This window comes from Talpa europaea (genome assembly GCF_964194135.1).
Source record: "Talpa europaea genome assembly, chromosome: 7".
Classification (NCBI taxonomy): Eukaryota; Metazoa; Chordata; class Mammalia; order Eulipotyphla; family Talpidae; genus Talpa; species Talpa europaea.
In genome coordinates, this window is record NC_140074.1 from 109,826,665 (window position 1) to 109,841,585 (window position 14,921).

The following is a 14,921-nucleotide window of genomic DNA, read 5'->3' on the forward strand; positions in this document are numbered from 1 at the left end:
AACCACTGCGCCACCAGGGGAGGCCCAGCCCAAAAGTAATTGAGCATTAATCTCTTAAATAACTGGCATCAAGTTCAGATATATCCTTTTTTCTTTCTGTTCTCAACTCTGTTATGGAGAGTTAGGCACTTAGGCAATCAGACAAACTCTTTTCCCATTAGAGAAGTGTTTTGGTGGTCACAGTTTTAATTTAAGCTAGTGAGAACACTCAGTTTCACTGATAGCAAAATAAAGTAAAATGTTCAAGTCTTGTCCTAAATCTAGGACAAGTTTATTTCCCAAGAAGACTCATGAAATTTTGGTGTTCTTGGCTTAGGACAAATTTAGTTCCCAAGAAGACTCATAAAATTTTGGTATCTTTTACTCTGTGACTCTTCTTGCAATGTATCAAGTCTTCTTTTGTGGTGTTTAGAACATGCAATTCATGCCCAGAATTCAGGATCCCTGGTTGCAACCCCAATATGCACTGCATTATTTCTTCAACCTAACCTAACTTGTGAAATGGGTAGTAATAAAGGGAGAATGAAATAGCTAATGAAGGATTATAAAGCACTTTGCTAGTATAAAATACAACATCAAAGATGAATAATAGTCTTAATTTAGGGTGAAGGTTTCCATTAGCAGTGTAAAAATAAAAAGGACAAAGGGTAGTGTTGCTTTGTACCTTGATAACAGTGTACAAATCAAAAGTGCTGCTATTGATCTTCATTGCCCTGTGAACTATCAACCTAGGAATTTGGCTCCCCTCCCTAACTCTCTAAGCACTGCCCTTACCCACTAAGTCTGATGATGGCACCTCCTCGACTTTCCTGACAAATGCAAACAGGAACTTATATTCAACAGAGCCAACTTGATAACTGAGAAGATTCCTCTTCCATTTATCGGCACTTTGATTATCTTTTTGTATCTCTTACCATCTAGACTTAGCAAGAAAAATAGAGGTTTGAGCAATTAGAAAGTAACAAAGAACCAATAGTTCACAAAGAACAAGTAAAGGGATGTTTGGAATATTTGAATACACAACCACATTTGGTGTGAGAGGACCTGCATATACCCTCAGGGTCAGAGTAGGCTGAAGGGCTGAAGCAGCTGCTAGGAAGCTGAAACAAAGGAAAGGTAATGATAGCAAATGTCTACTCATTAGAGTCTAAAATCTGGGCTTCAGACACCTCAGCTTTTCAGGGTATGTGTAAAGAATGGAGACAGGAAATATTATTCATCTCTCATTATGATAAAGATAAGAAAAAAGATCCACTCAGAAAAAAATATCTAATACTGCTGGGTGTGAATGGACTCTGATTTTTCCATACCATTTCCATACAGGTCAACCAGAGACATTCAGCCAACATTGTGGTCTAAAGCCAGTAGCGGGAGAGTGGAGAGTAAGAGTTTCTTTGAGTTAATACTATAGAGATGAAGAAAAAAAAATAGAAAAAAAAATATGTTTTAATAGTCTCTAAATAGCTCCTTCCTGTCAGATGTGGGAGATAGACTAAAGGCCCAAAATGGGAAGACATCACTTCCAAAGCAATACAGCAAAAGTCAGTCAGTCTCCCCATTCATTCCCCCATCGTGTTTGTGCCACATGCGCTCTGTGAACCTGCACTCCCTGGGTGCATGTGCATGTGCATGCCTGGTTATAGATCTACATTAAGTCTCTTGAGAGCAAGGAGCCGTTCCCTTTCTTTTTTTTTTAATTTAAATTTTATTTTTATATTCCCCATATAATTGCAACCCCCTTATTTTGACCCCAATCCCTCCTTTTCCCGCCCCCCACCCCCCATAGAGTGTCTCTGGTTCATAGTTGTTTGTTGATTTTGATTTTTACTTTCTTATAGTTATTCTTTTTCCTGGTCTCTTATTTAAGTTTTCTAGATGCCTTTTTTTTTTTTTTTGATGGAGAGATGCCTTTTTTCCCCCACTAGGGATTATGCTTGACTCAGCACATTGATACTGAGGGAAGGCAATGGAAGAAAATTGGAGATGGGTTATTAAGCAGGAAGATTTTTCTGAAAGAAGTGAGTTTTGTTGCGGGTGATAGAGGAGACCTCGTGTGATATAAAGGGAAGGAAGGGGACTCTTCCTTGTAAGAGGTCAAAATATTGTAAAGTTGACTTAAAAAGCAAAACTTATAGAGAGTATACAGAAAATTTCTGAAAAGAAAACAAGAAATATGAAACTGATCATATCCCGATCAAATGACAAGGCAACCATCAAATTTATTTTATCTCATATCTGTGTTAAAAACAGATTTCAACATACATTTTCCCCCTTAATATCTACTAGGTGCCTGGTATTATACTAAGGGATAAATAAGACCTAGTCTCTAACTTCAAAAGCTCAGAATCTGCTTTACATAGAGAAAAGGACTAATCTTTCATTGAACTTCTGCTAAGAACAAGGCATTCTGAAGGAGGAAATGGTTAATAGGGTGGGTCACAGTGAAACACTGACTATGTAACTATAAGGGATAGGTGTTATTTATGAATTTTGAATATATTTCTTTAGGGAATATTTGGGGGAAAGTGTATAATTCTGGGAACTGAGAACCAGCCAGATGAATAGAGAAGAACCCAATTTGGGCTGGGCTGGTGGGTTGAGTGCAAAAAGAGAGAACTATAAGACTTAAAGATAGGGGAGGTGCCACTTTTTTCTTTGTAGAATTAAGGAGAGAGGGAAAGATCCAAGGGAAGGAAAACTAAAAGGACTTTAGCAGAGAACCAAACTACTTTCCCATCTCATGCATTTTCTGTAAAAGGTTTCTTAAGAGCAAAGACAGTGTTGTTGTTTGTTTGTTTTTTTCTGGTTTAATTCTCTTTATGCCTAGAACTCTGCCATTAGAGTCCACTTACATATCTTACTTTTTAGTTCCTAGGATACTGCTGTTAGGAATTACTAAAATATTCAGAGAATGGAAATACCAATTGGCACCAATGCCAAGATATCCAAGCCACCATCCATAGAGACCCAATGAAATGCTGAACCCAAAATGGCAATCCCTTCCAGGCTCTCGCAACACCATCTCTCATTTTTTCTTTCATCCCTTGCCTGGAAGGCTACACCGTGGGTGGGAATAAAAATCTACTCTCCTGTTGCATCCAGGCAGCTGCCAGGAGTCTGTTTGCCTTGTTCTTTGCTGGCAAATCATTAAACAGTCCCCCCAAAGCAGGCCTCTTCCCCAGGGCCACCCCATGGACAGGGACTCAGAGCTGTGGTCAAAGGGCTGTCAGCAGTCAGGCTGGAGCCCTGGGCTGGCTCCAACACAAGCCTCTTCTGAACAGAAGCCTCCTTGGCCTGATCTCAGCCCCCCAATGGCTTCTGAGGAGAGACTCTGGATATCTGAGTTGACTGGTGGCTTGAATAATTTTGTACTCTTCCTGATATAATTTCTAAGTTCTAAGTGCCACTCCCTCCATATTCGATGTTTCTTTATGGAAACACACATATTTTTTCCACTTTGTAAGGTAAAGTCAGTATTTGGTGCAGGAACTGGGGACTGGAATTAGCCAAGCAAACTCTATAGCTTCACTCCCTCCCCACTCACAATGTGGCAATGAAAACTAGGACATAGATGTAGTTGAGCTGGCCTGTTTGAATGCAGTACTGACCCTGGAAGGGCTTCCAAGCTCCAGAGCAAACCAGTTGTGGAAGACAGAAGTATAGATGAGAGTTTTCAGGGCAGCTTGAAATCCCTACACCTTGGGCAGATGTCTAAGCCTGGAAGACATGGAATGTGTGTTAAATAACCAGATTAATTGAGTCATTTTACACTTTTGCATTGAAATCACCAAATTTAGTAATGCTTGAGTAGCTCTGCTGGTAATCCTGAGGAGTCTATGCCATATTTAAATAATCTGATTTCCTTAAGTTCCATTTCTTTGGTCTTTTTTTCCAAGGGCCCTTTTTAGTCTTTGAACTTTTCAATATACAAATCTTCACCTAAGTAATCATTTTAAAACATACACCATCTCCTTTTAGCAGGTTTCTAAACTCCTGCCATCTCTGACATGAGTGTGGCTAGCACAAAAACAGCAAAATCACAAAGCAGACTGTGTCAGGGCTGTTTGCAAAGAGCACACCAGGTTCACTTGGAACATCTGTGAAAGTTTAATTTATTACCTCATCATGGTCAGAGTCAAGGGAGATGCCCAGGAAGATTCCTCACCCCAATCTCCTGACATCCTTATCCTGGAAATGTAAGTAGATGTTACTCCTAGTGATATGGCCACCTGTGTCAAGACCTCAGCCTTTCTGCAGAAGACCTTTCTGAGCAAAATGTAGCTAGACAAAGGGCCTCAAGTAGTGCCGGGTACAGAATGGAAGGCAGTGAAGGTGGTGGGATCTCCCTGAGACATTGGTCACGTACTGAATAGAAGAACTCAGCTGACTTTTTAGGACCTCTCAGTAGGATTCTTGGTAGTTTGAGCTGTCACATGATGGAGAAAATGAGTTCAAACTACATAACCGGGTGTCTTCCAAGGTCTTGACCTTTGTGAACCTCAGAAGCTTGGTGACTGACCTTCTTTCCACAGAGCTCTGATAGAACTAAAGTGATATTTGATGGGCCTCTTCTCTTTGCTTCTACTTTCACGCGTAGCCTTCTGGTACTCCTGTAACTAGAAGTCATTCTGGGTCAAGTCAGGACAAAACCTGTTTCTATATAGGAATATAATGGACAAAAGTGCTATCTCTTGGGTGGTTAACATTTTTCTCCATTTCTCTGCCCAGTTACTTTCTTCTCTGATACCAATTTATTTTTTATTTATTTCAAAGCAACTCAAGTAGTTAACTCTCCTTTCTTTCTTCCTGCTTATGACCCAGGGATCCACCCACGCCATGATCCCAGGCAGAGTATAGGGTCAGAAAAACCCCACCATAGGGCCAGTGTAGAGTAAAGTGGTTCAGTTACATCATGGCACTCAGACACATTCTGAAACTAAGGTAGAGGAATTTTTAAATTGAAGAACAGAGTCTTTAATGTGAGGTGAGACAGTGACCGAAATGGTAGTCTAGTTGAATGACCATTATTTGAGTCTGAGCTTCTGTGACCTCTAATTTCAAGACACACCTTTCTCATCCTAAACAAACATGGACTATTCACTGGGAAAGCATCCCTGAGCAATGTCTGGATCTGGCTGTCTTTGTTGTGGCTAGGAGAAGAGATGAGATAATTCCTAGGGAGAGAAAGAAAGCTGAGGCTGCTGGGCAGAAAGCACCTAGGCCAAGAGGAAAAGGAACAGACAGAACTTGGTCCTGTCTTGCTGCTAAGAACTATTCAAATTTGAAAAATTCTAGAAATTGAGATTCTGAAGCCTTCCATTCATGTATTGCAGTGCTCAGCTAATATTTGTTGTCCTGCAGAGTACCTCCCAGTGCGTACCCCTGGAGCAGCATGCAGAGTAGGCAGGGCTCTGGGGTTGAAAAGGAGACCTCAGCCTCCCTTAATGCTTGTGTGAGCATGGACAGTCTGGAACTTGAGCCTCACATTCCTCCTCTAGGATTGAGAAGCACGTTTTAAAAGTCCCTAACAGGTATGAGCCAGGTTCAACTGTCAACAATTCACATCTCTTTTACAACCTGCATGGCAACCGGATCCACAATGAATTTTATTCATCAAGTGCTAGGGACCACAGAGTGGACATTTGATGAGCTCTGTTTTCCTCTCGGACTTTATCACACTGTTTCCTCCTGGCAGCTAGCACATCACTTCAGATCTGCCCTTTTCGGCCTTCTTGTTCACCAGCACCCCTGTCCCTCCCAGGATGATTTTCTGGATCACGTAAGAATACTGTCATCTATTCTCTCTCTGCTAGTCCTTCCCATCAGGTGACAAGGTTATCTTTCTCCAGTTCCACCAACATTATTTTCTTTGTATCTTAAAAAATTACACAATTGGGCCTCCCTGGTGGCGCAGCGGGTTGAGCACAGTGCTTTGAAGCTGTCCGCAGCCTCTGCAGTGCTGGTTCGATTCCCGGCCGGCCAGGGAGATTCCAACATGGTGAGGCAGACCTCTCCTGCCTCGCCTGCTGCTTCCCTCAGCAGTGTACTTCAGTCCTTCTGCCTGTTCTGCTCTCTGCTCTGTCTCTGGTGAATTCTCTCACCCTCCTGTGCCTCTGGCCTGTACCCCAGTGCTTGTATAAATAAATAAATCTTTAAAAATAAAATAAAAATCTCATATATTTTAAAAAATAGAAAAAAAATTACACAATTAAGCAGAAATACATTTTCCTTGTAAAAACATTTAAAAAAAATAAATAAATCCTCTTGACAATTCTCCAGCCTCCCAACTTAACTCATTAGGAAACAGCCTTCCAAAGAGATAGCGACAGGCTAAGGTGAGCATGTCTAGATGTTTCAAACCCAAGCCTGGACAGTCACTGCTAGGAAGTAACCTGTAGATATAAACATCGACCTCTGTAAATGAAGGACAAGATGGTGAAACTGGGCCTCAGACACTGTTCTGGTGCTGGGAGCCGGAAGCCACAACTCCAGGCCATTCTATTCTTCAGCCCCCACCCCCAGCCCCCACCCCCACCCCCCAGCTATAGGAGCTGACTTTATGGTGCTGGTGTGTCCTGCTGCCTGAGATAAAAGTCAGATAGTTCTAAGTTCAGGTAATGGAGGTTGTACAGGAGAGAATGATTATAAAATCTGGAAAGAGGAAATGGGGAGAAGCTGCCTTTGATGTCCAGCCAATGTTCCTGATTACAAAGGCAAAATTGTAGTAGGCAGTAAAGTTACCTGTCCAAGGCCTGGGTGAAGGTCTGTATGTGGAATCAGAGAACTAAGAGAGATTATTGCAGCAAAGATGGGGGGAGGAGGGTGGCTGGGAAACAGGAGACATTAAAGAATTGCTTGCGAAAGCACACACCCTAAGAGGAGGAGATGCCACGGATAAAAGTAAGACCAGCATTAAGTTCGGGGCTCACTTGAGCCCTGGAATGCCCTTTGTGAGGAGGTAATGAGATCACATGGCCTCCTTCATGGGAAGGAGGCGGGCTGAGAACTGGAAGAGCTTGTTCAGTGGGGTTTGGAGGGCTGAGCACAGGAGGGAAGTGACCGTGGATAATGAGCTGTCCCAGACTGTGCCTTGTGGAGTGCTGGCATTCAGAGACACCGTTGATGGCCAAGGGAGAAGCAGTCTGAAAGGGCTTTGTCCCTTCCAGGAATGATGAGGGATTCTGTGATTGGAGATGTAATAATAAAAATAACTACCAATTCATGAGCACTTACTGTTGGCTCCATACTAAGCACTTACCTCTACAATCTCCTAATAATCAGGAGGCATTTTTGTTCCCATTGTGAAGCTGAGGAATAAGAGGCTCAGAAAGGCTTAATAACTTGCCCAAAGTCACACAGGTCAGTGATAGAGTCAGAATTTGAACCTTAGGTCTGTTTTGGAAGGGAGGGAAAAAATCAGAATAAGTTTAAGGAGGAGGACAGAGAATAGAGGACAGACTTAAGAAGATGAAATATAGCACACACACACACCCCCAAAGGACAGAACACACATCTTTTTGTTCACATACCTGTGCAAACAAAGCTGACTTCTTAGCCAGAGTGGCCTGGGCCCTGACAGCAAGCTCCTATTAATTTGCCCCTCATGGCAGCACCTCCAATGGGAGCGCCCCATCTCCTGGCCTTTCCATAATATGTAGATAATCAGTCCCACCTCCATCATGTTCCCAAAAGCCCTCCCGGCACACTCTCCCCTGTTCCAGCAAGCCCGTTTCTCTTGACCCTTTCCTGGTGTTTCAGGACTGGTGCCCTAAAGTAGAAATCATGTTTGCAACATGGTCATTAGGAGACCTTGCTTCACAAGGAGGCAGAGGAACTGGATCTGTTTTCTTCTCAGGGGCCCTCTTCCCAGCTGAAAATTCCCTGGAGGAGGAGGTGAGGAGAGCCTCTAGCTATAAGGCCTGGAGACTAACTACCTGGTGGCCAGTGAAAAGCATAGGGGTGGAATGCCTGTTTTGTTTTCATTTTTTAATCTGAGAATACTTGAAAAATTCTTGTCATAAAAGAATCAAACCATATAAAAGTATGGTTGAGTATGGTTTTCATATCCCAAATATGACCGCACAAGAAATATCATAGTACTTGATTTTCTTTTTATCAAATTAAATCTGACTTCAAGGTCCTAGCCCATGAGGTGGGTGGAAATTTGTCTTCATAGGAATATCCTCTCACAAAGCAGCTCAGAGGTCCTGGGATTTTAGGTAAACTGAAATACCTAAGGGGGTATATGTCCAGGCTGGTCACCACAAATATGCCCCTTGTGCAAGTACAGGTGACCCCACTGAAGTCCAGGTAGCGCATCAGCTTCTCCAAGGCCCAGCCTCCTCGGGTCCACCCTTGGGGGACACAAGCTGCAGATTCCCCCAGTCTGGTACATCCCTGGCCTGTCACCCCTCCTTCAGGATTCCTGGAACTCTGCCTCTCCTCAACCCCACCCCAGCCACACTCTTCTGCCCTCAGGACATTCACATTTTCTCAGAGTTGGTCTTTAGCAACATTTGCTTTCAGCAAATGCCCAGGAGGCAAGAAAATAAGAGGTGGCAGTTGCCTTGGAATGGGAAGAGGGAAAGACACAGGACAAAATGTCAGTAGCTCTCATTCTCTCTTCTACTTCCACCACCACGAAAACAACTTCCTATTTCATATATTAGCCTTTGATTGTAGTATTCACAGCAAAGCACCAGCCTGTCTTCCCCACTTGCTCACTAACTCCTCTCTCAAAGTCGCCAGTATCAGGATTGTGGTGTTCAGTGTGTTATCTTTATAGTTAACTATCAGTTATCTGGTTGTAGACCTTCAATATTTAATCAAGAAATATTGAGTTCCAACTCTGTGGCAGGCACTGAAGGAGCAGGGGAGGTCAACCATAGCCTGGGGGCGAAAGGGAAGTAAGTGACCGCTAAATACCTGGGGAAGTAGGGACCCAGAGGGTCCACTGACCTGTCCCAATAGGGTAGCAAGTGCCAAAAGTGTGGACGTGAAAGAGGTTATTTCTGAGCACAGGTTGCAGTGGAGGGAAAGGATGGGAAGGCAGTAGTTAAGCCATGAAGCGAGGCATAAAGCCATAAGCCCAAAGCAGGCACAGTCTGAAGCTAATGTTGAAAGTCCAGACTTTATCCCAGGAGCTGTGAGGGTCCTTCAGAGAGCTTAAAGTGGAAGAGTGACATGCTCAAGTTAGCAGTTTAGACCATGTTGGCTTTAGTGTAGAGAATGGAATGGAGCAAGGTGACCCCAGTTAAGAGGTTATTTCAGTAAATTGTAGTCACTATGGTGGCCTGTATTGGAGTAGCCACCATGGGAATGGAGGAAAGAGGACAAACGAGAAAGGTTTAGGAGATGGAACTGTTAGAATTTGCTGATTGCTTGGATGTGGTGGTGGGGTGAAGAGAGAGAGGAGGTAGGAGGACCACATCTGACTTGCATAGTAGGTGGATAGTGGTTCCAATCCCTAAAATAGGGAACTCTGGAGGAGTTGTTTGGAGAGAATGAAATGATTAGTTCAAATTTTGGAGATGCTATGTTTGAGATGCCTTGTTAAAGTTTCTCCAGGTAGAAATGGCCAGGCATTGCCTGCTGGACATATATAGGTGTGGAACTCAAGAGAGGTCTGAGCTGCACAGATGTAATCAGTGACTTCTGCATGGAAACCGAAGCCATGCAGGATAGGCTGGGGTCATCTGGGGGAGCACGGATACAATTCTTCACAAGGATACAGTTCAAAACAAGAGTGAAAAGAGAGGGTGTGGGTCAGAATCCTGGCATCACCAGCATTATTTCAGGGATCTGTGTCTGGGTCACTATACTTTAGGAATGTGTTATTAGGAAGGCAAATTTCCTGATCATGAGTTGAGGGAAGGCATAATATTTTCAAAGTCAGTCAGCAATCGTTATCAACTTTTGAAAATCTTGGCCTACGTCCTTCCATTTCTTCTAAAGGAAGAAGAACGGGCATGGTTAGTGCCTCAGTTTCCTCATCTTGAAAATGGAGGTGAGGGACCTCCCTGGTGGCACAAAGGGTTAAGTCTCAGCACAGTGAAGCTGTCTGCAGCCACTTTAGCACTAGTTTGATACCCGGCCAGGGAGCTAACCCACATGTTGCAGCAGACCTCTCCTGCCTCGCCCCCTGCTCCCCTCAGCAGTGTATTTCAGTCAGTATTTCTGCCAGTTTTGCTCCCCACTCTGTCTCTGGTGAATACTCTCACTCCCACCCCCTTACCATTGGCTTAGACCCCAGTTCTTGGATGCATAAATAAAATAAATCTTTTAAAAAATGATAAAATAAAATGGAGGTGAGGAAAGGGGTGAGGGGGTCAGCGGATCGTAGTAAAAGACTGTGGGTACCTTGGTGGTGGGTGTGATATGGTAACATACCCCTGAAGAAGTAGGATCCTATATTTCTGAATCATACAGTGTTGTAAACCAGTGTTACCTTAGTTTAAAAAATAATCACTGGTCCACGGTATTTACTCAAGAAATGTAAACTAGCACCATCATCATCATCGATTATTAGTGTGGACAATGGAAGACTGTCTGTGGGTTCATTTGGAGTTACATGACTCCAGAGGATGGAGTCAGATAGAGCTGAGTTCTAATCTTGTGTGGCCTGGAGCCTCAAGCTTCTTCCTCTTTAAATGGGAATGATCATACCTATCTCTTAGTGAGATAGCATCTAAGGGCCTTGGTTCTCTGGAGGTGTTCCCTAATGGTTCATTTCCTCCCCTTCCCTCTTCCACAGGGAGGGCCAGAGAGGTCTGGTGACTCTGACAAGTGTTTCCCCTCCATCTGTCAAGGCACCCTCCAATACAGCACCACGCTATACCAGACTGGTCCCCCTGTGAAGGCCTGGAGCAGATTGGTAGTTAAATATTTGCAAACCTTCTCTAAAGACCACTCTTCTCCAAAGTGATTTTCCTCCCTCCCAACTGACCCTCTGGTCAGCGAGAGGCATCCTGGTGTCATCATGAGAAAGCTGGACTTTGGGTGGGGAGGGAGCCAGTGAAGCAGTAGACTTCCGTGGCTTCGATTTGTTCTTCTTGAAGGAAGGTCTTGTATCTTTCATTTGGTTAGAGCAGCTGGCAGCTGACTCTTCACCACACCCAACTGTCCTCTGTACTCACCAGGTGGACCCTTCTCAGATGCAAACCTGTGGGCCCTGCTCCCTGGTCTGGCTCTTGCTGACTGTCCCTGCCTTCCCTTCATGCCAGGCCTAACTGCACAGTCCCACCAGCCTTGGCACAGGCTGCTTCCTCTTCAAGGAATGCAGTACCCCTTTTTGTTGGCCCATTGAGTGAACACATACCCACTCCCAAGAGAGCGCTGAAGTCACCTGTTGTGAAAGTATCTCAGCCCTCCCACGGGGGATTGTTAGGCACCCCTCCTTGCGTCCTCCCACAGGCCTTTGAACAAAACTGCACAGTAACAGCACAGTGCCGTGGGTTCACACTGTTATCCTCTAACATCTTTAAGGCAAGAGGCCTGTCTTACTCATTGTTGGCTCCTGAGAGCTTAGCACTGAGGGGGGCAATTCAGTGTGGGTAGAATGTGGGCATGAGTGGACACATGGTTGGACAGATGGACAAACATAGACCAGTGGAGCTTGTTGAGGCAAGTGAGAACAACCCCTGATCTTATGTGCCAAACTTTTCTAGGGGTGGAGAGGGTTGCATAAACTTTCTCCCACACTAAACCTTGATCACCCCCAGACTAATAGCCCTTGGCTATTCTGGGGGTAAGAATGGAATTCCTTCCCCTCAACACCTCTGCCCAAAGATTTTTCTTCACAAGGATATAATTCAAAACAAGGTGGTTATATTTGTTCAAGGGACTGCAGTACTACAGTGACAGAAATGACTTTAAGGTGCTTTTAAATAGTGGCTATACTTTTATCATTGACATTATCTTCTTTCTAGAAGTCCTTTAGATTTCAACAGCAGTGGAAAAGGAGGCGTGGGCAGCTCCTCTCTCTTGATTCTTTCCACCATGTGGGAGTCCCTGGCCCCCAGGATTATCCAGAGCCAAATACTTTGTATTCACAGCACTCTGGAAAATTTTGATTCAAATGGGTGTTGGAATCAGACTGAATGAGAAGAGAGACTAGAAAAGGGCATTTTCATCCAGTTTCTGTTAGCATGCATTGGGTAGTCACTGCTTAGCACCAGCCAGGCTATGTTGTCTTGGACTTGACCTCCCTTACTCTCGAGCAGAGGGGCTGAGCTGGCTCCATCTCCTGGGCATCATTCCTGGGGACAGGGTATTACCTGGGATGTCCCCCTTTGGAATTATGCTGTTCCAGGCTTTACTCTTAGCCAAGCCTTCTATCAAAAAAGTCTCTTCTCCCTGTTAGTACCCTGCTTAACTTTAGGGTAGGCATAGAGCAGGGGCAAAGGGGGTTACTGAGAGGAGCAAGCAGTGTCGAGTGAGAAGATCCAGGCCCCACGGTGGTTGGGAATCTACAGGGCAGTAGCTACTGGGCAGGGGTGGTGGTAGGGAATCTTGAGGAGGCAGCACCCACTTGGGGAGCAAGGAGGGAAGGGAAGATTCTGAGGACACTGACAAAGGAACACGTGGATATTCTCTTGGCCGGGGTTTTGGAGAAGCTGGAAGAATCAGCAGGTAAGAGAGGCTAGGGCTAGGACAAGCCCTCTGTTCTGGCCAATTTGGAAAACCAGAACTTGAGGGTCATTGGAATTGCTTTGCAGCAAGCTCTTCCTTTTGAACACCCCTTGCTCACTCTGTCCCATCTCCATTTATCCTTTACCCTTACTGGCACCCCTGAAATGACAACTAGTAGTTACTAACTTACTGTGAAGCAGTCCATTAAGAAGGCCTGCTCTCTCTGCCTGATAAGGGCCTAGAACCCAGAAGTACTTGGTGCTCACAACTCTCTCCTGCTCCCTTCGAGCCTCCCTAACCCAGTCTCTCTCTCTCTCTCTCTCTGCAGTCCCACCCTCTGTACCTGTGCAACGCCAGTGATGACGACCATCTGGAGCCTGGATTCATCAGCATTGTCAAGCTGGAGAGTCCCCAACGGGCCCCCCGGCCCTGCCTGTCACTGGCCAACAAGGTAGAATCATGTTTGAACTTGGCCCATCTCAGGGCTGTAAGAGGCCCCAGTGCTTGTTCTCCCCTTTTGTCCTGAGAGTGATGTGTCTAATTCCCCAGGTTTTTCTAACCCCATGACTGGCCTCAGAGGGTTGGAAATTCAGGTCTCTGTCCTTTACCATAAACCATCTGCCAGGAAGACCTTTGACTGTCATCTAGGGCATGCACCCCCCCCCATCCCCTTCTCCTCACCTGGAAATTCCTAATCACCCCCCATCCCTGTCCAGTATCAGAGCAACGAGAGAGTCAGAAATACTTACTGAGCACCTTGCAAGAATAGTGGAAACAGAAGCCATTGCCCCTACCCCTTACAAATTCACAGTCTTCTTCCAAGATAGCAAACCTGTGACCCCACACTCACATTGGGCACCCCTGTCTAGAGCTGGCTGCTGCCACTCCCTTTCCCCAGCCATGTGATCCCTAGTTTGCCATATTCCCCACTAGCCCACTACCTTGCAGGCTCCATAAATATTTGCATTTGTGACTCTGCTTTCATATTAGTTGCAGCTTTCATATTAGTTGCCGCTTTCTGTGCGCTCACCACATGCCAGGTGGGATATGAGACAGATTACATCTATTATCTCATTTACTTTTCACAACAATTAGGAAAGCTAGACATTATTATTCTCTAATTGACATGTGAAGCAAGTGAGGATCAGAAAGCTGAAGTAACTTGCCAGGGTGGTGCAAACTTGGAAGTGGTAGAGCTCAGATTTGAACCAGTTCTCAAACCTGAGCATTTCATCTCTCTGCTTTTTCCTCCCCATTCTGGAAAGGAAAACCACTCTTCTGTGAAAAGATTTTCATGGATAAGAGTGATGTTACATGTGTGTGGCACAGACTGTGACTTGGGGGAGGGGGCCCTGTTCCCTGGTTGATGGAAGGGGGGCATGACAGTTCCACCCTGTGTGCCTGGTCATTCTACTCAGGCCCAGACCCCTAGAGGATTTCCTGATCCTTCTGAGGGCTGAGGAAGTGGAGCCACAAGCCTGAAGGAAGCACCGTGGGTTCTTACCTGAGCCCACAGCAGGCAGGGATGTGGACAAGATTCTGAATGTGGTGCTCACAGGTAGGGAAGACATTCCCCCCACCTGGACCTCTGCTGATGCAGAAGAGGGGTCTCATGGAGGAGGAAAGTGGGAGTCAGGCCATACCTGAAGAGCTGAAAGTGCGAAACTCATTGCAAGAGATTTTGTTAGGCTGAAGCGCCCCTGTCTCTGGATACTTCCCTTGTTTTACAAAATATGGACAAGTGTCATTCATGTTTCGATTTGGTAAATGTGTGCTCGAAGTTAGGTACTGTGTGAGTGTGAGCGGAGAATGTGTGTGTGAGTATGTGTGACAGAGACAGACACAGGGATGAAGGGCTAGGGAAAACTTGGCTGTTCTTCTAAAGCAGTGCATGGATCCATGCAGGTGTGAGCACCTGACAACCTAAGGGAGGTGTTTCTTCTCACCCTCTGGGGGACTGAATCCTGTAGGAGAAGTAAGACATGTATACAGACACTGGGAAGCAAAGGGCATGTGGGCAGTACTCTTTGAGGTACTTAATCTTGCTGGGCCTTTGTTTCCACTACCATAAAATAGTACTTTTATGTCCCGCCCCAGTGATCCTTGTGAGGTGAAGATAAAGTGTGTCAAATGCCAGAAAGTGCCTGAGCTAAAACAAATAAAACCTAAAGGGCCGTTAGGGGTTTCACAGAAGCACCTGTGACCTCTTTTCTTTCCCAGCCTCCGTGGTCACTGCATGTGCTCCCAACACCCACCCATATTTACTGCCCTACTTCTCCCCCCTCATGCTA

The 14,921-nt window shown here is 45.1% G+C and overlaps 1 protein-coding gene across 1 annotated transcript in view; it reads left to right on the forward strand.

Annotated features, from left to right (window-relative positions):
* The window catches only part of RNF43 (ring finger protein 43), a gene marked incomplete at both ends in the record, with an annotated part of 62,517 nt that overhangs the window by 34,174 nt on the left and 13,422 nt on the right, over window positions 1-14,921 (forward strand). The window contains one exon of the mRNA XM_084237046.1: window positions 12,959-13,081. Coding sequence (XP_084093172.1) covers window positions 12,959-13,081 — 123 coding nt within the window. The remainder of the gene's footprint in view (window positions 1-12,958; window positions 13,082-14,921) is intronic.